Raw genomic sequence first — 25,651 nt, 5'->3', positions numbered from 1 at the left:
CCAAATAATAACTTCACGGTGGGGCGGACAATAATCAGGGGAATAATGGAGGCATGTGAAAAAGGAACGGCAGTAGTCATGGGGGATTTTAACCTACATATGGATTGGTCAACTGAAATTGCACGGGGTAGCCTGGAGGAGGAATTCATAGAATGCATACGGGATTGTTTCTTAGAACAAGATGTAACAGAACCTACAAGGGAGCAAGGTATCTTGGATCTGGTCCTGTGTAATGAGACAGGGAAAATAAACGATCTCCGAATAAAAGATCCTCTCGGAATGAGTGATCACAGTATGATTGAATTTGTAATACAGATTGAGGGTGAGGAAGTTGTGTCAGAAACGAGCATACTATGCTTAAACAAAGGGGACTACAGTGGGATGAGGGCAGAGTTGGCTAAAGTAGACTGGAAACACAGACTAAATGGTGGCACAATTGAGGAACAGTGGAGGACTTTTAAGGAGCTCTTTCATAGTGCTCAACAAAAATATATTCCAGTGAAAAAGAAGGGCGCTAAGAGAAGGGATAACCAGCCGTGGATAACCAAGGAAATAAAGGAGAATATCAAATTAAAAACCAATGCGTATAAGGTGGTCAATGTTAGTGGGAAACTAGAAGATTGGGAAAATTTTAAACGACAGCAAAGAATGACTAAGAAAGCAATAAAGAAAGGAAAGATAGATTACGAAAGTAAACTTGCGCAAAACATAAAAACAGATAGTAAAAGCTTTTACCAATATATAAAATGGAAAAGAGTGACTAAAGTAAATGTTGGTCCCTTAGAAGATGAGAAGGGGGATTTAATAATGGGAAATGTGGAAATGGCTGAGACCTTAAACAATTATTTTGCTTCGATCTTCACAGTGGAAAACACAAAAACCACGCAAAAAATTGCTGGTCACGGGAATGTGGGAAGGGAGGACTTTGAGACAATCACTATCACTAGGGGGGGTAGTGCTGGACAGGCGAATGGGACTCAAGGTAGACAAGTCCCCGGTCCTTATGAAATGCATCCCAGGGTATTAAAAGAGATGGCGGAAGTTATAGCAGATGCATTCGTTATAATCTACCAAAATTCTCTAGACTCTGGGGAGGTACCATTGGATTGGAAAGCAGCCAATGTAACGCCTCTATTTAAAAAAGGGGCCAGACAAAAGGCAGGTAACTATAGGCCGGTTAGTTTAACATCTGTAGTGGGGAAAATGCTTGAAGCTATCATTAAGGAAGAAATAGCGGGACATCTAGATAGGAATAGTGCAATCAAGCAGACGCAACATGGATTCATGAAGGGGAAATCATGTGTAACTAATTTACTGGAATTCTTTGAGGATATAACGAGCATGGTGGATAGAGGTGTACCAATGGATGTGGTGTATTTAGATTTCCAAAAGGCATTCGATAAGGTGCCACACAAAAGGTTACTGCAGAAGATAAAGGTATGCGGAGTCAGAGGAAATGTATCAGCATGGATAGAGAATTGGCTGGCTAACAAAAAGCAGAGAGTCGGGATAAATGGGTCCTTTTTAGGTTGGAAATCGGTGGTCAGTGGTGTGCCACAGGGATCGGTGCTGGGACCACAACTGTTTACAATATACATAGATGACCTGGAAGAGGGGACAGAGTGTAGTGTAACAAAATTTGCAGATGACACAAAGATTAGTGGGAAAGCGGGTTGTGTAGAGGACACAGAGAGGCTGCAAAGAGATTTCGATAGGTTAAGCGAATGGGCTAAGGTTTGGCAGATGGAATACAATGTTGGAAAGTGTGACATCATTCACCTTGGAAAAAAAAACATTAAAAGGGAATATTATTTGAATGGGGAGAAATTACAACATGCTGCGGTGCAGAGGGACCTGGGGGTCCTTGTGCATGAATCCCAAAAAGTTAGTTTGCAGGTGCAGCAGGTAATCAGGAAGGCGAATGGAATGTTGGCCTTCATTGCAAGAGGGATGGAATACAAAAGCAGGGAGGTCCTGCTGCAACTGTACAGGGTATTGGTGAGGCCGCACCTGGAGTACTGCGTGCAGTTTTGGTCACCTTACTTAAGGAAGGATATACTAGCTTTGGAGGGGGTACAGAGAGGATTCACTAGGCTGATTCCGGAGATGAGGGGGTTACCTTATGATGATAGATTGAGTAGACTGGGTCTTTACTCGTTGGAGTTCAGAAGGATGAGGGGTGATCTTATAGAAACATTTAAAATAATGAAAGGGATAGACAAGATAGAGGCAGAGAGGTTTTTTTCCACTGGTCAGGGAGACTAGAACTAGGTGACACAGCCTCAAAATACGGGGGAGCCAATTTAAAACCAAGTTGAGAGGAAATTTCTTCTCCCAGAGGGTTGTGAATCTGTGGAATTCTCTGCCCAAGGAAGCAGTTGAGGCTAGCTCATTGAATGTATTCAAATCACAGATGGATAGATTTTTAACCAATAAGGGAATTAAGGGTTATGGGGAGCAGGCGGGTAAGTGGAGCTGAGTCCACGGCCAAATCAGCCATGATCTTGTTGAGTGGCGGAGCAGGCTCGAGGGGCTGGATGGCCTACTCCTGTTCTTAATTCTTATGTTCTTATTATGTTCTTACGGCTAAGGAGATTAAGGGCCATGGAGAGAAAGCAGGAAATGGGTACTGAGGGAATGATCAGCCATGATCTTAATGAATGGCGGTGCAGGCACGAAGGGCCGAATGGCCTACTCCTGCACCTATTTTCTATGTTTCTATGTTTCTATCTAATTTGTTGTCTTATTATCAAACACTGGTGCTCTCTCTAAATGTTGAAGTGATTTTACAGAAACGAATAGGCCCAAAGGTTGGAATTGTACTGCCACTCAGAGGGCAGGATTGGAGGTGGATCAGCTATCAAATTTTAAATGATTGACAGCGGGACGGGACCCCGCTGTCAATCCGACTCGACACTACTTTCCCAGATGTTGGATCTGTCATCGCTGAACAGACCCGACACGCAGCGGCGGGGGAGACAATTTAGGTGATGAGCACCTTGTTAAGAGGCTATTAAACACAATTTTGAACTCAATTTACCATTTTTCCAGGTTTTCTATGAGGTTGTTGCTGCTTGGGGATCATGTCAGGTAAGAAAGTCAGGGGTTGGGTGACCATGTATTCATTTCTTTACCTGAGAGCTGCAAATGTACTATAAAAGCTCCCATCTCACAGCTGTTCACTTTCTAAGATCAAAAACTCTTGCTTACTGCATTTGGAAGGCACATTGACCTTTTTGCAGTATCTAAATCTTAGCAGCAAACTCTCCATCCAGCATCACCTCTTTGGAACAACCTCTCACACCATTAACAGATTGTTTCTGTCATCTCAAGTTCACCTGCCATCTATTACATTAGCAACAGTGCCCTTGAAACTATCTCACTTTGGTCCTCAGAATCTCACCACGATCAGCCCCAACACCAGCAGCACTGGGTACACCAGCAGCACCAATAACAACACCAACCTTCTCCACAATCAACTGATCCTGCACAGGACACAGGGCATCAGCACCCAACCACGTTGCTGTCCGGAACACCAAGGATGGCCTCATCATGGCCAGATTTACTTCACACTGTGCTGTACACCCTGGCTGCCACATGATGCACCAGGTTGGCACCACCCCCACACCAACACCATGAAGCATCCCTACAATGCCCAAGCCATTCCTTTCACACTCATGACCATTGTGGGGGGTAACGTTATGTCTCACCATTCACTGCAACTCACTAAGCCATTTCTAAAGGTGCACACAAATCTGTCCAAGAAGGCAAAATGTTGAAAATAAAGATTTCAATGTTTGACAACACATTAACAGAAACTTTACATAAACATTAGCTGAAACATCCAAGTGCCTACCCTTGTGTGTTATTAGTTAGTATGCTTGCACTAGGATGAGGGCAAGTGTGAAGGGTGGCTAGTGAGATGGGGAAGTGATAATGTAGATATAGAGGGATGGATGGAGGTGCAAGGTAAGTTGGTGAGAGTAAAGATGTGCAGGAGTAGGGTAGGGAAGGCAGAATGATGGGGATGTGATGAGTGTCACAGCAGGTTGAGAAATGTGGCTTTGCAGTAACATTTCATAAGCTACTGAGATAATTGAAAGGTGTGTGCCACTGCAGCCAGGTTCTCCTGACCACATCCTTGCCTGTGTCCTCCTCTGCAATGTGCAACCAGGCTGTGTTGGTTTCCTGGGACTCTCTCTTCTGCCCATTTAACAGGAAGAGAACCTCCCTGCATGCTGTGACTCCCCCCATAAGCATATAGAGGGAGTCATGGGAGAGCCTAGGTGCAACACTGAGCCTCTGTGCAGTGCATGTCAATGTTTGCAGTACCTCAATGCTGTAGAACACTGACAGCACAACTGTCAAAATCAATGTGTACATGGTCCCTTCAAGGAAACCAGCTGATAACGCATCATCAAATGACATCATCAGACCCACTTCCTTTTAATTGGCCGGGAACCTCACTGGGTGGGCTTAACAAGCCCAATTAATGTAAAATCACTTCTGCAGAGTGGGGTGGAACCAGCAGCGGGTTCAGACCCCTTTACCGGTGTCTCCCGCCTCGGTAGGCAAAATCACAGCCAACCTTTATGACCAGCTGATGACACCATAAAAGATTACAATTACATCTAAATATTTTTGAATTATTAAAAAGTGTGAACTAACCCATATCCCGACCCCAAAATGGTAGAAGCCCAAACATGAATAAGTGTAGACAAGGTGGGCTAAAATGTAGCTAATCTCTTAAAACTGCTGACAGCATAATAAGTAGTACAATGGGTTAGAATACCATCATTCTGGCTCCACTAACTGAGTTTGAAACCAGACCAGACTGGTGCGTTTCCAGACTCCAGTCAGTTGTGAGGGATTATACACAAAATGTGGTTCAGCTGTGTCAACATTGTTTCTAATAGGTCTGGACTAACAACACAAAAAAACTCCATAAACCTTCAACAAAGACTGCCTGCTCCCCTGCGGTGTTGCTCACAGATATTATTGCAAAGAGGATGGAGTATAAAAGCAGGGAAGTCTTGCTACAGGTATATAGGGTATTGGTGAGGCCACACCTGCAATACTGCGTACAGTTTTGGTTTCCATATTTCGAAAGGATATACTTGCTTTGGAGGCAGTTCAGAGAAGGTTCACTAGGGTGATTCCGGGAATGAGGGGGTTGACTTATGAGGAAAGGTTGAGTAGGTTGGGCCTCTACTCATTGGAATTCAGAAGAATGAGAGGTGATCTTATCAAAATGTATAAGATTATGAGGAGGCTTGACAAGGTGGATGCAGAGAGGATCTTTCTACTGATAGGAGAGACTAGAACTAGGGGGCATAATCTTAGAATAAGGGGCTGCCCATTTAAAAAGAGATGAGGAGGAATTTCTTCTCTCAGAGGGTTGTAAATCTGTGAAATTCTCTGCCTCAGAGAGCTGTGGAAGCTGGAACATTGAATATATTTAAGACAGAGATAAACAGTTTCTTAACCAATAAGGGAATAAGGGAATAAGGGGCTGTGGAGAGTGGGCAGGGAAGTGGACCCGAGTCCACAATCGGATCAGCCATGGTCGTATTAAATGGCGGAGCAGGCTCGAAGGGCCGTATGGCTGACTCCTGCTCCTATTTCTTATGTAGATAAGAGTCGAGTCTAGATTGTTGTTGTGATGTTTAACTGATAACCTGGCCTGTGCCTTTACGATCGTTGATCTAATTTCAGACAACTGTAGCTATTTATAAACTGCAGAACTCAAAGTGAGTAAACTTTGGCTCCAGGCCAATGATCGTCTCTGCATATGCAATTAGATCTATATAGCAGCAATTAGATTTTGCAATATGCATCGTATTCTTCTGCTGTTCAGGTGTACTGCCCACGATATTCCATCCATCATGTACAGTGCACCTACAATTACCCATGCTGGTGGGTGAGCCTCTCTGGGGCCATGCATTTCCAGGAAATTGCCTCAAATGTTTCAGCCCGTCTCTGCTCCAGTGTGTAAAAAGAATACAAATAGATGATTTGTTTTTCTAAAACAGCTCAGCTTACTTACAGGATCTTTCACTGACAACATTTGTTCACATCTCATGTTTGTCATCTGTTCTGATCGATTGGGTGAGAAACCGCCTTCACATTTATCGCCAGGGACCTTGCGATACCTTGAAAAATTCATGGAGTAAACATTTTTGTTTTACACCAATCTTATATCATTATATAAGTTTATCATTAACTTGAAAAAACAGAGAACCGACCAGGAAATATCTCACAGATGTCTCACAGAGAACAGTGTGAACAATCTGGAAGCAGTAGTGCCATTCAACCACCTGGGATCATAGAAAATTGTGACATAGAAGGAGGCCATTTGACCCACTGTGTCCATGCCGGTCGAAAAAGAGCTATCCAACCTAATCCCACCTTCCAGCACTAGGTCTGTAGCCCTGTAGATTAAGGCTTTTTAAGTGAACAGTCAAGTAACTTTTAAATGTGATGGGATATAGATTCAAGTTCTGAGTTTGCCTGTTGCTTGAATTTGCCAGCCAGCAAAGAGTTGAGTTAGTTTTTGGCTCGGCAGCTAGATGGACAGGCCTCACAGTAGTAAATGATGCACCTCAGGGTAGGAACAACAGTGACAGTCCGTTCAGGCTACTGTCGGGAGACCATGAACCAGCAATAATGACAGCAGTCGTCCATCACCCAGTCCATTCTGTTCGCCCAGATGAATGAGGCTGTGATATCTCTTAACAACAGAAACTTTCATGCTGGGTAGAGCAGAGGCCTTACAACATTATAGTCCCAAAAGAAATAACCATGTGGTGTTACAAGATCATTAATATGGAAAGAAAGTATAATATAGGATAGCAATAATAAAAGTAGATTATAGGTTAGGGCAGACAGATTTACAGCTCAATCTTATGGCTAGAAACAAAATAATGGGCCCAAGTTTCCACATGATTTGCGCCTGATTTTTAGGAGCAACTGGTGGAGAACGGACTATCTTAGAAATCGCAATTCTCCACATTTTTTTTTCTGCAGTTCTAGTCAGGTAGAACAGTTCCACTTTGGAACAGAATTTTTTCTTCAAAAGGGGGCGTGTCCGGCCACTGACGCCTGATTTGAAAGTTTCCACAGTGAAAACATACTCCAAACGAACTTAGAATGGAGCAAGTGAAGATTTTTGTAGAACTGAAAAAACCTGTTCTACACATTAAAAAAATCAGGCGCAGGTTACAAATTAGGCGTCCAGAACGAGGTGGGGGGGGGGGGGAGGGGGGGGAAGTCATTACATTCTACAATAAATCCTTATTTATACTTATACAAATATTATACAAATAAATCCAACCTGAATAAAAATTTATAAGCAAAGAAAAGATTAAATAAACCATCTTCCTACCTGTGTGAAAGTGCTTCAGTCAGGGAGAATGCTGCAGCAAGCCTCACAAAACGAGGCAGCCGTTCCCGAACGCGGGGGGGGGGGGAAGGAAGCCGTTCCAGACGGCGGGAGGGAGGGAGGGAGGGAGGGGACCAACCAACCGAACGTGGGGGGGGGGGCGAAGGGAGGAACGTTCCAGACGGCGGGAGGGAGGGAGGGAAGGAGATAGAAGGCTGCAGGAAGCCTCAGAAATTGAGGAGCCATTTCCCGACGGCAAAAGGGGCAGATCGTCAGGAAACGGCTGCCTCAACTTTCTGAGGCTTCCTGCAGCCTTCTCAGTGCTGATGTGCTGATGGCAATGTGCTTTTATTAAAAAATGTTCAAAAACTAAACAGCTACAAAGAACTACAAAAATGGCCGAGTGCCAATGTTTCCTTCACACTGCGCGTGCACGAACGCTCCAACGCGCACGCGCAGCGTTTCCGGCAGGAAAAAAACATTTAAATAGTACCCGCCCCCTCCCACTTACAAAATCGGTGCGAGTATAGGCTCCGCCCCCCTGGGCGCCACGCCAAACAGACAAGGAGCTGCATGGCGCTCCAGAATCGGGAGTTTTTTTTCCGGTGCCGTTTTAGGCGCAAAAGACGGGCGGTTCCAGCTCGGAGGGGGCGCCCGTTTTTTATCGTGTGGAAACTTGGGCCCAATGTACCTAGCATAAGCACTGTAGGTGTAAGCCATTTATCTTTGCTGTCATAAAGATCTGAGGAAAGCTGCCTCGGACAATACTGACAGTGTAGTTTACGCTGGTGGGTTGGCATTAACAAAGTGGTTGCCATCAGAGACTACTCTGGAAGGAAATTAATCTATTTGCTGGCTCAAAATCTGTGTGTTATGAGGTGAGACCGATTATAACAGAGCATTATTACTGGAAGAACCCAGTGTGAGATAAAGGAAGGATACACAAAGTTGGACTAAAATCCAGTGCAATTGCTGCCTGCATTCACAGACAGCAGGATGCCTTGCTTTTGCTGGCACTTGGGTATTAAAAAGGGCCCATATATACTCTACTTGCATAGCATTTATAGGTTAAAATGTAATCATCTACTTTTTGCTGCAGTTAAACAATAATAGCGTATAGTTAAGTGTCTATTTTTCCTGATTAAGTAAGAATAGTTTTACTGAATTGTCAGTTTTCTTGACAGTCTTTGACTGTGCTCCATTTCATCGCTACTTAAACTATTCAATATTAAAATAAACGAATGACTCTCACATTTGTTTAAAAAAAAGACTTGCATTTATATAGAGCCTTTCACGACCACCAGACGTCTCAAAGCGCTTTACAGCCAATGAATATGGTATGTTGCCTCCCTGGTGCAAGGGTCAAGGATGTCTCTGAGCGGGTGCAGGACATTCTAAAAAAAAGGAGGGAGAACAGCCAGTTGTCGTGGTGCACATTGGTACCAACGACATAGGTAAAAAAAGGGATGAGGTCCTACGAAACGAATTTAAGGAGCTAGGAGCTAAATTAAAAAGTAGGACCTCAAAAGTAGTAATCTCGGGATTGCTACCAGTGCCACGTGCTAGTCAGAGTAGGAATCGCAGGATAGCGCAGATGAATACATGGCTTGAGCAGTGGTGCAGGAGGGAGGGATTCAAATTCCTGGGGCATTGGAACCGGTTCTGGGGGAGGTGGGACCAGTACAAAGCGGACGGTCTGCACCTGGGCAGGACCAGAACCAATGTCCTAGGGGGAGTGTTTGCTAGTGCTGTTGGGGAGGAGTTAAACTAATATGGCAGGGGGATGGGAACCAATGCAGGGAGACAGAGAGAAACAAAAAGGAGACAAATTTAAAAGACAGAAAGGAGATGAGGAAAAGTGGAGGGCAGAGAAACCCAAGACAAAAAACAAAAAGGGCCACGGTACAGCAAAATTCTAAAAGGAAAAAGGGTGTTAAAAAAACAAGCCTGAAGGCTTTGTGTCTTAATGCAAGGAGTATCCGTAATAAGGTGGATGAATTAACTGTGCAAATAGATGTTAACAAATATGATGTGATTGGGATTACGGAGACGTGGCTCCAGGATGATCAGGGCTGGAAACTCAACATCCAGGGGTATTCAACATTCAGGAAGGATAGAATAAAAGGAAAAGGAGGTGGGGTAGCATTGCTGGTTAAAGAAGAGATTAATGCAATAGTTAGAATGGTCATTAGCTTGGATGATGTGGAATCTATATGGGTAGAACTGCAGAACACCAAAGGGCAAAAAACGTTAGTGGGAGTTGTGTATAGACCTCCAAACAGTAGTAGTAATATTGGGGAGGGCATCAAACAAGAAATTAGGGGTGCATGCAATAAGGGTGCAGCAGTTATAATGGGTGACTTTAATATGCACATAGATTGGGCTAACCAAACTGGAAGCAATACGGTGGAGGAGGATTTCCTGGAGTGCATAAGGGATGGTTTTCCAGACCAATATGTCGAGGAACCAACTAGGGGAGAGGCCATCTTAGACTGGGTGTTGTCTAATGAGAGACGATTAATTAGCAATACCGTTGAGCGAGGCCCCTTGGGGAAGAGTGACCATAATGTGGTGGAATTCTGCATTAGGATGGAGAATGAAACAGTTAATTCAGAGACCATGGTCCAGAACTTAAAGAAGGGTAACTTTAAAGGTATGAGGCGTGAATTAGCTAGGATTGATTGGCGAATGATACTTAAGGGGTTGACTGTGGATGGGCAATGGCAGACACCGAGAGACCGCATGGATGAACTACAACAATTGTACATTCCTGTCTGTTGTAAAAATAAATAAGGGAAGGTGGATCAACCGTGGCTATCAAGGGAAATCAGGGATAGTATTAAAGCCAAGGAAGTGGCATACAAATTGGCCAGAAATAGCAGCGAACCCAGAGACTGGGAGAAATTTAGAACTCAGCAGAGGAGGACAAAGGGTTTGATTAGGGCAGGGAAAATGGAGTACGAGAAGAAGCTTGCAGGGAACATTAAGACGGATTGCAAAAGTTTCTATAGATATGTAAAGAGAAAAAGGTTAGTAAAGACAAACGTAGGTCCCCTGCAGTCAGAATCAGGGGAAGTCATAACGGGGAACAAAGAAATGGCGGACCAATTGAACAAGTACTTTGGTTCGGTATTCACTAAGGAGGACACCAACAACCTTCCGGATATAAGAGGGGTCAGAGGGTCTAGTAAGGAGGAGGAACTGAGGGAAATCCTTATTAGTCGGGAAATTGTGTTGGGGAAATTAATGGGATTGAAGGCCGATAAATCCCCAGGGCCTGATGGACTGCATCCCAGAGTACTTAAGGAGGTGGCCTTGGAAATAGCAGATGCATTGACAGTCATTTTCCAACATTCCATTGACTCTGGATCAGTTCCTATCGAGTGGAGGGTAGTCAATGTAACCCCACTTTTTAAAAAAGGAGGGAGAGAGAAAACAGAGAATTATAGACCGGTAAGCCTGATATCGGTAGTGGGTAAGATGATGTAATCAATTATTAAGGATGTCATAGCAGTGCATTTGGAAAGAGGTGACATGATAGGTCCAAGTCAACATGGATTTGTGAAAGGGAAATCATGCTTGACAAATCTTCTAGAATTTTTTGAGGATGTTTCCAGTAGAGTGGACTAGGGAGAACCAGTTGATGTGGTATATTTGGACTTTCAGAAGACTTTCGACAAAGTTCCCACACAAAAGATTAATGTGCAAAGTTAAAGCACATGGGATTGATGGTAGTGTGCTGACATGGATTGAGAACTGGTTGTCAGACAGGAAGCAAAGAGTAGGAGTAAATGGGGACTTTTCAGAATGGCAGGCAGTGACTAGTGGGGTACCGCAGGGTTCTGTGCTGGAGCCCCGCTGTTCACACTGTACATTAATGATTTAGATGAGGGGATTAAATGTAGTATCTCCAAATTTGCGGATGAAACTAAGTTGGGTGGCAGTGTGAGCTGCGAGGAGGATGCGATGAGGCTGCAGAGCGACTTGGATAGGTTAGGTGAGTGGGCAAATGCATGGCAGATGAAGTATAATGTGGATAAATGTGAGGTTATCCACTTTGGTGGTAAAAACAGAGAGACAGACTATTATCTGAATGGTGACAGATTAGGAAAAGGGAAGGTGCAACGAGACCTGGGTGTCATGGTACATCAGTCATTGAAGGTTGGCATGCAGGTACAGCAGGCGGTTAAGAAAGCAAATGGCATGTTGACCTTCATAGCAAGGGGATTTGAGTACAGGGGCAGGGAGGTGTTGCTACAGTTGTACAGGGTCTTGGTGAGGCCACACCTGGAGTATTGTGTCCAGTTTTGGTCTCCTAACCTGAGGAAGGACATTCTTGCTATTGAGGGAGTGCAGCAAAGGTTCACCAGACTGATTCCCGGGATGGCAGGACTGACCTATCAAGAAAGACTGGATCAACTGGGCTTGTATTCACTGGAGTTCAGAAGAATGAGAGGGGACCTCATAGAAAACTTTAAAATTCTGATGGGTTTAGACAGGTTAGATGCAGGAAGAATGTTCCCAATGTTGGGGAAGTCCAGAACCATGGGTCACAGTCTAAGGATAAGGGGTAAGCCATTTAGGACCGAGATGAGGAGGAACTTCTTCACCCAGAGAGTGGTGAACCTGTGGAATTCTCTAACCACAGAAAGTTGTTGAGGCCAATTCACTAAATATATTCAAAAAAGAGTTCGATGTAGTCCTTACTACTAAGGGGATCAAGGGGTATGGTGAGAAAGCAGGAATGGGGTATTGAAGTTGCATGTTCAGCCATGAACTCATTGAATGGCGGTGCAGGCTCTAAGGGCCGAATGGCCTACTCCTGCACCTATTTTCTATGTTTCTATGTTTCTATGAAGTATTTTAGGAGTAGTCACTGTTGTAATGTAGGAAACGCGGCAGCCAATTTGCACACAGCAAGCTCCCACAAACAGCAATGTGATAATGACCAGATAATCTGTTTTTGTTATGTTGGTTGAAGGATAAATATTGACCAGGACATCGGTGATAACTCCCCTGCTCTTCTTCAAAATAGTGCCATGAGATCTTTTGCACCCACTTGAGATGGCAGACGGGGCCTCGGTTTAACGGCTCATCCGAAAGACGGCACCTTCAACAATGCAGCACTCCCTCAGCACTGCACTGGAGTGCCAGCCTAAATTTATGTGCTCAAGTCCCTGGAGTGGAATTTTTCCTGAAAAATGTCTGCTGAAAGTTCATTGACCTGAACCTAAAAATTTCGGCCTGAGTTGCTCCTATTTTTTTTGGAGCAACTGGTTTAGAATGGAATATCTTAGAAATATGAAATTCTCGGCATTTAGTTTGCTCCAGTTCCAGTCAGTTAGAACAGTTTCAGTATGGAACAGATTTTTTTTCAAAAGGGGGTGTGTCCGGCCACTTACGCCTGTTTTGAAAGTTTAGGCAGTGAAAACTTACTCCAAACTAACTTAGAATGGATGAAGTGTAGATTTTTGTACGCTCAGAAAAACCTTGCCTACACTTTATAAATTAGGCGTAGGTTACAAATCAGGCGTAGGGAACGGGGGTGGGTGTGGGGGGGGAAGTTTGCAAACATGAAACACATCACTTTTACAAATAAAGAGCCATTATCAATAATAAATGATAAATAAATCAATAATTCAACCAATAAATCAATCAAAAAAAATTAAGAAGAAATAAAAAAAATTAAAAAGTCAATAAATAAAAAATTACGTTTCTACTCACCGACTGCAGCACTGGGAGCCTTCCAACAAGCATGCTGGGATGGCCCCCCGCCCTCCAGTGTATCTCTCTCTGACTCTATGACACTCTCTCTCTGTCTGTCAGTATCTATGTGTTTCTGATAGCGAGGGGAGGGAGAGGAGGAGGAGAGGGAGGGGGGGGAAAAGGAGAGGGAGGGGGGGGAAAAGGAGAGGGGGGGGAGGGAGAGGGGGGGGGAGAAGAGGAGAGGAGAGGGAGGGGGGGGGAGAGGAGAGGGAGGTGGGGCGGGGGGGGGGGGGGGAAGATTGTGATGTCTGTAAGCTTGTAATGCTTGTAGCTCCATACTGTGGATGTGGACTGATACGTCCTTACTATACAGTATAAATGCACACGAGGCCCATGCTTGAGAGGTCAGTCTGTGACCTGTCCTTTATTCCTTAGCACTCAAGTGATGAAGGTGGGTGGAGCTTCCTCTTTTGTACCTGAAGGTCCAGGTTAGGAGTGTCTCCCACCTAGTGGTCATTGTTCTCACAGTATACAACTTAGGTCAGTTTATACATGGGTTACAATGCTGGTTGAATACATGACATCACCTCCCCCCCAAAGTCTTATTGGGATCACAGGTTGAGTCTCTCTGGTGGTTTACGCTCTCTTGTAGAGCGCCTGAGTTGGGGCTCCGGTTGTTGGACGCTGGCCTGAGTGTCTGCTGTTTGCGGTGCCTCAGGCCTATCCAGACTGCCCACAGTGATTGGGCTCTCCTCCCTTTGGTTCCGCTGTTCGGTCACTTGTGGTGGAATGAACTCTACATCGTGTTCTTTCTCTGCTTCTTCTATGGGGTTGCTGAACCTCCTTTTTGTTTGATCCACGTGTTTGCGGCAGATTTGTCCATTGGTAAGTTTGACTACCAGAATCCTATTTCCCTCTTTGGCAATCACAGTGCCTGCGAGCCATTTGGGCCCTGCAGCATAGTTGAGGACAAAAACAGGATCATTTACATCAATACATCGCGCCCTCGCATTCCTGTCATGGTAGTCATATTGTGGCTGGCGCCTGCTCTCGACAATTTCTTTCGTGATGGGGTGTATAAGGGATAGCCGGGTTTTGAGCGTCCTTTTCATTAGCAGCTCTCCGGGTGGAACCCCTGTGAGCGAGTGTGGTCGGGATCTATAGGCCAACAGGAGGCTTGATAAGCGTCTTTGTAGGGAACCCTCTTGGATTCTGTTTGATTATCTGCACTGCTCGTTCTGCCTGGCCGTTTGAGGCCGGCTTGAACGGTGCCGTTCTGACATGGTAAATTCCATTGCCTGCCATGAAGTCCTGGAATTCAGTGCTTGTGAAGCACGGGTCAATGTCGCTGACCAAGACGTCCGGTAGACCGTGGGCGGTGAACTTTGCCCATAGACTTTCTACCGTGGCAGAGGATGTGCTTGAATTTAAAATGTCACACTCGATCCATTTGGAGTAGGCGTCTACTACAACCAAAAACATTTTTCCCATGAAAGGACCTGCGTAGTTCACATGGATGCGTGACCAAGGCTTGGCGGGCCATGACCAGGGGCTAAGGGGGGCTTCCCTGGGCGCATTGCCCAGCTGGGCACACGTGTTGCACCTGCGAACACAAAGTTCCAGATCTGCGTCTATCCCTGGCCACCAAACGTGTGACCTGGCAATTGCCTTCATCATGACAATGCCCGGGTGCTCATTGTGGAGTTCTCTGATGAACACCTCTCTGCCCATCTGGGGCATGACTACGTGGTTTCCCCACGGTGGGCAATCGGCCTGAATCGAGAGTTCATCCCTGCGCCTGTGAAATGGTTTAAACTCCTCAGGGCATGCCCTGTACGTGGCTGCCCAGTCCCCATTCAGGACACATTTCTTGACTAGAGACAATAGCGGGTCTCTATTTGTCCAGACTTTAATCTGACGGGCTGTCACGGGTGAGCCTTCACTTCCGAAAGCTTCAACAGCCATGACCATCTCAGCAGCATGCTCGGTGGCCCCTTCAGTGGTGGCTAGTGGGAGCCTGCTGAGTGCATCGGCGCAGTTTTCGGTGCCCGGTCTGTGCCGAATTGTATAGTCATAGGCGGCTAACGTGAGCGCCCACCTCTGTATGCAGGCCGATGCGTTTGCATTTATGGCCTTGTTGTCGGCCAAAATGGGCGTTAGGGGTTTCTGATCTGTCTCCAGCTCAAATTTCCTGCCAAACAGGTACTGGTGCATTTTCTTTACAGCATATACACATGCGAGCGCCTCCTTTTCTACCATCCCGTAACCCCTTTCTGCCTGGGACAGACTCCTGGAAGCATAAGCTACTGGCTGTAACTGACCCTTGACATTGACATGCTGCAACACAAACCCGACACCATAGGATGACGCATCGCACGTTAACACAAGTTTCTTACACGGGTCGTATAGTGTTAACAGAGTGTTGGAACATAACAAATTGTGTGCTCTATTAAAAGCCCTTTCCTGGCTGTCCCCCCAGACCCATTCGCAACCTTTGCGTAGGAGCACGTGTAGCGGCTCTAGCAGCGTGCTCAATTTGGGAAGAAAGTTACCAAAATAGTTCAGGAGCCCCAGGAACGAACGCAGCTTCATCGTGTTACGGGGTCTGGGTGCTCTCTGGATCGCTTCCGTCTTGGACGCAGTAGGGCTGATCCCGTCTGCTGCTACCCTCATCCCCAGGAATTCTACCTCTGGAGCTAGGAAGACGCACTTCACCTTTTTCAGTCGCAGCCCTACCCGGTCCAGTCTGCATAGCACCTCCTCCAGGTTGTGGAAGTGTTCTTCAGTATCGTAACCCGTGATGAGGATGTCACCCTGAAAAACCACTGTCCCTGGAATCGACTTGAGGAGGCTTTCCATATTTCGTTGGAAGATCGCAGCGGCCGAGCGAATCCCGAACGGACATCTGTTGTACTCAAACAACCCAGTGTGTGTCGTGATGATGGTCAGCTTCTTTGACTCACTCGCCAGCTCCTGGGTCATGTAAGCTGAGGTCAGGTTCAATTTTGAAAAAGTTTGCCACCGGATAGCGTCACAAAGAGGTCCTTTGCTCTCAGTAGCGGCTACTGGTCTTGGAGTGACACCCGATTGATGGTGGCCTTGTAATCACCATATATCCTGACCGACCCATCCGCCTTGAGCACCGGCACGATCGGGCTCGCCTAGTCACTGAATTCGACTGGCGAGATGATGCCTTCCCTCAGCAGGTGGTCCAATTCGCCTTCTATCTTTTCCCGCATCATGTACGGCACCGCTCTGGCCTTGTGGTGTACTGGCCTGGCGTCCGGATTTATGTGAATCACTACCTTGGCCCCCATGAAAGTGGCAATGCCGGGTTGAATTAATGAATCAAATTTGTCCAGGATCTGTGAGCATGATACTTGCGCCACAGAGGAAATTGCATTGACATCGCCCCATTTCCAGTTCCAATAGTGCAGGACCGTCCCCTGGGACAATCTAGAGTGGCAACCTGTTCTCCGAATTTTTGTGGGTCACGACTACAGTGGCGCTGCCTAGCACTGGAATGATCTGCTTTGTGTAAGTCCGTAGCTGTGCGTCAATCGGTGATAATTTTGGCCTTCTGGGCCTTGGACGCCCACAACTTTTCGAACTGTTTGATACCCATCAGGGACTGGCTGGCCCCCATGTCTAGCTCCATTGATACTGGGATGCCATTGAGGAGCACTTTCATCATTATCGGTGGCGTCCTGGTGTATGAATTGTATACGTGCTCCACATGAACTCGTTGAACTTCAGCTTCCAGCGATTTCCCCCAGTGTTCATTTCAGCAATTTCTGCAGGTATTTTGCTCATCTCTGCAAACTCCGGCTGAGTGTGTGCCTCCAAGCCTCCAACATGAGCTGTTGTTGGAAACAAAAGGTCCCTTGCCAGTCGATCGTCCCTGACTGCCCCTGTGACTGTCCTTGAATGCGCCATTAATAGGTGTTGATGGCCCCATTACTGGCCGCATTGTCTCTTACAATGGCGTGAATCGCCGTTCAACTTGCCATTGTCTCTGTTGAACTCCCCCTCTGGGTTCGACTACATGTTGGGGCATGCCCGATTGCCCTTGTCTGCCTGGAGAACTGTGTGCTGCTTTAACAATGTTGAATCTCTGTCTCAACCATTCCTTAACACAGTACCTCTCGTCTGTTCTGCTAGTGGCCATGCTCGCGTGGTTTAAATCCCAGTTTCTCGTCGCCATTGATAGGTCCTTACTATACAGTATAAATGCACACGAGGCCCATGCTTGAGAGAAGGTCAGTCTGTGACCTGTCCTTTATTCCTTAGCACTCAAGTGATGAAGGTGAGTGGAGCTTCCCCTTTTGTACCTGAAGGTCCAGGTTAGGAGTGTCTCCCACCTAGTGGTCATTGTTCTCACAGTGTACAACTTAGGTCAGATTATACATGGATTACAATGCTGGTTGAATACATGACATGGACGTATTGTGTACTGCAGCTGCAGAGTTACAATAAACAGACAGGCAGCTTCCGGTAGCTTCCGGACAGAGCAGCCTCCATGTTAGGAGCTGTGTGAAGATATCACAGTTGGCGACTGAGGATGGAGATTTTTCGGATGTTTAAAGCTTAATTTTTGTTGGTGAAGGATTCAGCCAGCCGACAGAAGACTGTGGAAGTTTCTGTCTTTGAAAAAAAAGCTACAAAATCCGAGGTAAACTACAGCACACAGTGAGAACAGCTAGAGGTTAAACATGGCAGGTGTAATCAGATATTTGGGTGAATATCGACACGACCGGGAACGTTTTAAAGCGTTTGTGAATCGGCTAGTAATGTATTTCACTGCAAATAACATAATCGAAGTTCCAGACAATGCAGTTCAGAACCAGGCTGTGTTGGAATGGAAGAAAGCGATCTTCTTATCTGTGGCAGGTCCGACATTGTATGAAAGGCTGGTAAATCTGCTTGTGCCTGACGAGCCAAAGGACACAATGCTTAAAGAGATTTTAACGAAGCTGGAGCAGCACTATAACCCCAAACCGTTAGAAATTGCTGAAAGCTATCGTTTCGGGATTCGGCAGACAGAGAGGTCGATGGGCATGGCCGAACAATATTCCCAAGAATTAAATAATAATTACGGTCGTCAGTCAACCGAGGTAAATCACCTGCAGGTTCAAAGTAAAAGACGGTCATGGTCGAAAGTCTCAGAAACTGCAAATTCTACCAGAGCGTCGAAGTCTTGCTATAGGTGCCTGGGACAACACATTGCTCAAAATTGTCCATACGTGAAGGCAGAGTGTTTCTTCTGCAGAAAGACTGGGCATCTTGCGAAGGAATGCCGACTGAAGGGTAAACCAGTTTTTAAAGCTATGAGTTCAGCGTTCAAAGCTATGAGTAGAAATCCAAAGAAACTTCATCGCATAGAAGAACAACAACAGGACAAGGAGATGCAGGGAGGTCCTGCCGCAACTGTACAGGGTATTGGTGAGGCCGCACCTGGAGTACTGCATGCAGTTTTGGTCACCTTACTTAAGGAAGGATATACTAGCTTTGGAGGGGGTACAGAGACGATTCACTAGGCTGATTCCGGAGATGAGGGGGTTACCTTATGATGATAGATGGAGTAGACTGGGTCTTTACTCGTTGGAGTTCAGAAGGATGAGGGGTGATCTTATAGAAACATTTAAAATAATGAAAGGGATAGACAAGATAGAGGCAGAGAGGTTGTTTCCACTGGCTGGGGAGATTAGAACTAGGGGGCACAGCCTCAAAATACGGAGGAGCCAATTTAAAACAGAGTTGAGAAGGAACTTCTTCTCCCAGAGGGATGTGAATCTGTGGAATTCTCTGCCCAAGGAAGCAGTTGAGGCTAGCTCATTGAATGTATTCAAATCACAGATAGATAGATTTTTAACCAATAAGGGAATTAAGGGTTAAGGGGAGCGGGCGGGTAAGTGGAGCTGAGTCCACGGCCAGATCAGCCATGATCTTGTTGAATGGCGGAGCAGGCTCAAGGGACTAGATGGCCTCCTCCTGTTCCTAATTCTTATGTTCTTATGTTAGAGTTACACGTTATCAGGAGCATGAGGTTAACGGACAGCGATTCGGAAAGCATCAAAATCCACATAGATCTTGCGGAATTCAAGATGCCAATGGAAATTGACACGGGTGCCTCCGTGAGTGTAATACCGGAGTCACTGTACCGCGACAAATTGCGTGATTTCGAACTGGAGAAATCCAAGATAGAGCTGCGAGGCTACTCGGGAGAGAACATTCCTGTAGTAAGCCGTATCACCGTACCGGTGAAATATAAAGATCAATTTCAGAACTTGCCTCGAATAATAGTGAAAGGAGACAAGTCTGTCTTACTAGGAAGAAATTGGTTAAGCTCACTGAAGCTGGATTGGAGTAAGATCTTCTCTGTGGAAGTGAGATTTTCATCAACGGATGAGGTTATCAAACAGTATCCGAAGGTGTTCTGCAAAACGGGCAGTCCGATCCAAGGCTTCAAGGCGAGTGTCAGGGTACAGAAGGACGCTAGATGTGTTTACTACAAGCCACATTCCGTACCATATGTACTCAGAGAAAGTTGAGCAAGAACTCAAAACAAAAGACTAGAGACTGAGAACATTATTTGTAAGATAGATCAATGTAATTGGGCTACATCCATTGTTGTTGTACCCAAGTCTGATGGCAAAGTAAGATTGTGTGGTGATTATAAGGTAACCGTAAACCAGGTTCTAGAGGGCAATGTCCCCAATACATGACCGAATATAGAAGATTTGTTCACAACACTGACAGGTGGTCAGATCTTCTCAAAACTGGATCTTACGAATGCCTACTTACAGCTTGGACTAGATGAGGAGTCCAAATCATGTTTGACTATAAACACTCATCTAGGCCGATATTAATTTAATAGGCTATCATTTGGAGTGTCTTCCGCCCCCGCCATATTCCAAGGGGTGATGAACCAGATTTTGCAAGGTATTGAAGGGGTAGTATGTTATTTGTATGACATACTAATTTCAACACCAAATAGGCAAATTCATAATAAAATATTGAATGAAGTCCTCAAATGGCTAGAGAAGCACAGAGTACGAGTGTCTGCTCGTAAGTGTAACTTATTTAAAAACTCAGTGGAGTACTTAGGGTACAGAGTAGACAAAGATGGTTTACATCCGACCAAGGAAAAATTGGATGCAATTAGAAATGCACCCACTCCCAGGAATGTCACTGAACTTCGTTCATTCTTGGGTCTTTTGAACTATTATGGGAAGTTCCTACCAAATTTGGCTACAGTATTACATCCACGGAATGAACTATTGAAAAAACAGGTCCAGTGGCAGTGGTCAAAAGAATGCGATACAGCATTCAAGGAGTGTAAAAACAAATTGGTAGAGAGCACCATGTTAGTTCACTATGACATATCTAAGGAGATTAAGCTAGCATGTGATGCCTCTCCATATGGAGTTGGGGCAGTAATCTCTCATGTATTAAGTCGTGGGGAGGAGAGACCAATTGCTTTTGCTTCACGCACTCTCAGTGCCAGTGAGAGAAATTATGCTCAAATTGAAAGGGAAGCTTTGGCATTAATTTTTGGGGTCAAGAAGTTTCACAAATGCTTGTATGGTCATAAATTTACCATTGTTACAGACCATAAGCCTCTAACAGCAATCCTCCATCCAAAGTCCCCAGTTCCAACATTAGCTGCAGCCCGAATGCAGAGATGGGCTTTGATTTTGTCAGCATATACATATGATATTGAATACAGACGATCAGCTGATTACAGTAATGCTAATGCAATGTCTAGATTGCCTTCCGCATCACAGGGTACACCCGATAGGGAAGAGGTGTTTTATTTTTCATACATTGATGAACTGCCAGTCACAGCTGGGGAGATTGGTAGAGCAACCAAACTTGACCCCGTGATGTCAAAGGTGTATGAATATATTGCAACTGGATGGCCAAACCAGGTAACAGACAAAGATACACATCCATTCTTCATTCATAGGAATGAATTATCAGTAGGTAAAGATTGTATCATGTGCGGTGTAAGAGTGGTTGTACCAAAGAAATTCAGGTCCAAATTATTAGGAGACCTCCATGACCAGCACCTGGGAATGTGCTTGACCAAGAGTTTTGCACGCAGTTATTTATGGTGGCAGGTCTTGATAAAGATATAGAGTACATTATGAGTCAGTGTACGACATGTCAATCAGTAAGCAAGCAACCACCACCAGTACCATTACAGCCATGGAAATGGCCTTCCAGGGTGTGGCAAAGGCTACATATTGATTTTGCTGAGTTAAATGGACAACAATTGTTCGTTGTAATTGATAGCCATTCAAAGTGGGTTGAGGTGTTTCCAAAGTGGAAAATAACAACAAATAAAACATTGGACATTTTACAAAAATTATTTTCTTCATTTGGCCTCCCTGAAGAAATTGTTTCGGATAATGGACCACAATTTCATTAAGAATTTTCACAATTTAAGAGCAAAAATTGTATGAAACATACCAAGGTTCCACCATACCACCCTGCTTCGGATGGTGCAACAGAGCGCACTGTACAAATTGTCAAACATGCCCTCATAAAACAAATGTTAGATCCAAATCCAAGAAAACGACAGTTGTCATTGGATCACAAATTGGCTAATTTTTTTATTACATATCGAAATACTCCTCATACAACTACTGGTAGGGTGCCAGCGGAGTTGTTTCTCAAACGACAGCCACGAACCAGATTCTCATTGTTCAAGCCAAATTTGGCACAGTCCGTAGAAGAGACACAAATTAGACAAAGAGGGAATCATGATAAAGGGAGACTAAGAGAGAGAAGAGTGAAATTAAACCAGAAGGTGAGAGTGAAGAACCATCACCATAAATGGTTAAAGTGGTTACCCGAAAGAGTGGTGAAGATATATGATCCTCGCACATATTTGGTAAAAATGTTTGATAATGGACAGGTTAGGTTTGTCCATATTGATCATATTTTACCTACAGACATGGAAGGAGTTGAAGGTGGGAATGATTCAATTATTTCTGACTCATCAGATAGTTTTGATATACCAATAGCAAATCCTAAATCCAATGTACTGGAAACAAATCCAGGAGAGAATCAGAATGAAAGTCTGAGTCCAAGTCAGGGAAACAAAGAGCCTGAAGTTAGAGTGAGTGCAAATGAAAATCAAGGAAATTCAAGGGTTTTGTGAATGTTTTTTGCAATTTTTTTTCATTTCCCCCCTCCCAAGGCGCCTCCCGCAGCGCTACCAGCCCTGGACTAAAGTTGCCGAAACTCATGGTTTGCGCCACGAATCTTCGTGTAACGCCGACTTTACCGATGCCGCAGAAGTAAAGGCTGAAAGTTAGGCCTAAAAACGGTAGCACAGTGAAAATGGTAATTTTGGTGTAAAACTACCGTTTTCGCCGAAAACCGAAAATCTAGCCCAATGTATCTTTTGTTGATGGGCACTGAAGAATCATGATTAGGACAAGCTCGGCGGGTGCCTGCTCCACTCATGGGAAACAAATGTCCCAGAAGGGTCCTTAAACAGGTGTTTGGTCTCTAATTAACATATGCAAGGGGCCAAATGCCAGTTTTAGGCAGCTACCCAGGCACCTAAAAATAGGGACCAAACGCACACACTGATTGGGCACAGGCCGACCCACTGATAAATTTGTCAACCATGTGCCAGTTTTACACCCGAAAAATGGGTGCAATACATATCAATTTTTATCCCCAGTCTATATTCTCTGCATATTTAGTGGCAACTTGTTCTTAAACTACAATTATAGTAAACTTCTTGTACCATTGCAGCTCTTCATTTGGCTGTAATCAAGTACGAAAGATCCAATTTGGTTGCTTTGGAACAACATCGCATGGGAACAATGCAAAACAATGCATCAGGATGGCTCTAATTTTGGAAACCACCATCTGTGGTATTTAGTAATTGAAAGAATGAAAGACTTGCATTTATATAGTGCCTTTTCATGACCACCGGATGTCTTAAAGCGTTTTACAGCCAATGAAGTCCTTTTGAAGTGTAGTTTCTGTTGTAATGTGGGAAATGCGGCAGCCAATTTGTGCACGGCAAGCTCCCACAAACAGTAATGTGATAATAACCAGATAATCTGTTTCTGGTATGCTGATTGAGGGATAAATATTGGCCAGGACACTGGGGATAACTCCCCTGCTCGTCTTCAAAATAGTGCCATGGGATCTTTTACGTCCACCCGAGAGAGCTTGGTTTAACGTCCCATCCAAAAGATGGCACCTCAGACAGTGCAGCACTCTCTCAGCACTGCACTGGAGTGTCAGCTTAGATTTTTGTGCTCAAGTCCCTGGAGTGGCACTTGAACTTACAACCTTCTGACTCAGAGTGCTACTCACCGAGCCACAGCTGACTCTGTGGAATTGTGGAAAGCTACCCCATTCTCATTAACTCTCAGCGCACGTAACCAATGTAAAAAAGGACAGATAAATTAATTGAGTTGTTGGACAATTACATAAGATGTTATCTTAATGAAATTATTGAGTGAAAAACATTTTGCGATCCAACGTTAATTTCAGGGAACACAGTTTCCTAATGAAGTACATTATATAGTTAACATGTACACAAGTTGGTGTCCTTACACATCACAGTAATTTAGGATCATTGAACCTGATAAAAAATACTTTAGTCCCTTGTAAACAAAAAGTAGTATTAGTGATGCTCCTAGGTGCGAGTGTGTTGGGTGCGGAGCCTGTGATTTTCCGTCCATTAATTTTAATGGATGGAAAAGCACAGGATGGGGTCCTGAAACATCCCGTATCAAGGAATCAGCCCTATAGTACCAGGAGGTTTCACCTCTATCAATTTTCCTTACAAAAAAAAAAGGAGAAAATTATTTTATTGGGTTCAGTGAGACTAAATTAGATTAATGTCTAGACCGATGGCAACTTGCATTGATTATCAGATGCTACATAAAGTATCAAAGACAGGAGGTACTAATACATTCTTGTGAGAAATAACTCACCCTTGTGTATTCAGCAGCTCTTCTTTTCCTTGTAAGCAGAATTCCAGCACACGATCCTTCAAGTCTGGCTGCTCTACACACTTATCACTCGTTCCTACACGATAGTATCCAAAATCACTTCAGTTCGGAAATGAAGAGGAAAACATTTTAAAAATGTATTGGTCACTGCAAAAGGTACTTGCTGACATTTCTTTCTTGTGGGCACTAAGGGATCGAAATTTGGTTGATAACGCCACCTGTTGGCGCCGGAGGGGGGCAGCTAACAGGTAGCAAAGGGCGGGTAGCGGGTTCCTGGCCTCCGGAGAAATTTAGTTGGGCGCTCTATCGCCACCCACATGGCAACGTGGATGTGAAATTAGGTATGTACTGTGGCCTTACTGACAGGCGCTTGTGCAACCTGGAAATGCTGTCGGTACATCAGGGATCCTGGGCGATATCATCCAGAGATCAAGATAAGCGGTTATCTTTAATTTTTCAGAATTTATGTATTAATGGCACCAGGGCGGAAGTGTGGGTGTGGATCAGAGAAATTTTCAGAAATTATTTTTTTTTTCCAGTTTTTCAACCCGCCTACCGTGGGGAAATTCAGTCGGCCTCCTGAGCTACCGCTCCATTGGCGCCCGAGTATGAGTTTGCAACTCCACTTTTAGCGCTGCACTCTCATCTTAGGGCAGAAAAACTGAATTTGGCAGTTTGAGGCGGTGATTACCGCCTGGCGGTGAAATCACCCTTCAGGTGGTGTCACCGCCTCAAAAACGGCGGTACCGAATTTCGACCCCTATGTGCGGTGCACCTCACTAAATCAAAAACTTTAATTCACCTATTTTATTCAATGGTACGAAGCAACTTTTCATAAAAGGAATTGACATTCATGAGGGCATGTGAACCTATTGATCAACAAGGAGCCGATTTTCATCACTCAGTCCGAGTGCGGAACGTGACAATACTATTTTGTGCCTATGTGTCACATGTACTGTACCCTGCAGTGAAGTATTTTGTTCCACAGTGTTCTCAGAAGGTGTGCTGTGCAAAAGTTAAGAAAAATTAGGGTTGCCATTCATGTTGTTTTTTCAGCAAGCATGCTGAAATTTTGCAAATGTAAATGGACTCCAAGACCTCCTGCTTAATTCAGTGCCTTATGAACGGTTTTCTAATAATTTTCCAGCAGCAATGAAAACAGAATGCAAGCCAAATTCCCAGCCCTAACTTGTTTCCTGTTAGGCTCAGGACTTGGCAAAAGGTGCAAGCCCTAAATAGAGTTCTCGTTATTCTCGGGGAAGATTTCCTCTGTGCACTCTGTAATGAAATCCTAAAGCTGTCTTTTATGAACTAGTTTACGATTTTGTTTCAGCAAGGGGATCTCTCAATTTCTCCATACTACCTCCTTTGAAAATGCTAACAGTCCTTCCAAAAAGAGGTCAAAATCTGTATTCCGCCAACCCCCCTACCTCCCCCCCACCCACTCCCACCTGCCAAGTTCAACATCGAGAACGATTATGTGGAGCGAATAAAGGACATGAGGCATTTTTCTTTGTCAGACTGCTCAGATATACTACAGGCTATTTTACATTACTCAGCTACATGCTCCAAA

The 25,651-nt window shown here is 44.7% G+C and overlaps 1 protein-coding gene across 1 annotated transcript in view; it reads right to left on the bottom strand.

The window, feature by feature from the left end:
• The window catches only part of LOC139280859 (sortilin-like), a 200,037-nt gene that overhangs the window by 14,336 nt on the left and 160,050 nt on the right, over nt 1–25,651 (bottom strand). The window contains exons 17-18 of the mRNA XM_070900614.1: nt 24,061–24,177; nt 6,047–6,152 (exon numbers count right to left, since the gene is read on the bottom strand). Coding sequence (XP_070756715.1) covers nt 6,047–6,152; nt 24,061–24,177 — 223 coding nt within the window. The remainder of the gene's footprint in view (nt 1–6,046; nt 6,153–24,060; nt 24,178–25,651) is intronic.

Source organism: Pristiophorus japonicus, chromosome 15 (assembly GCF_044704955.1).
Source record: "Pristiophorus japonicus isolate sPriJap1 chromosome 15, sPriJap1.hap1, whole genome shotgun sequence".
Classification (NCBI taxonomy): Eukaryota; Metazoa; Chordata; class Chondrichthyes; family Pristiophoridae; genus Pristiophorus; species Pristiophorus japonicus.
Note: the sequence above shows the minus strand (reverse complement) of the source record. Positions and strands in the feature narration are given on the sequence as shown.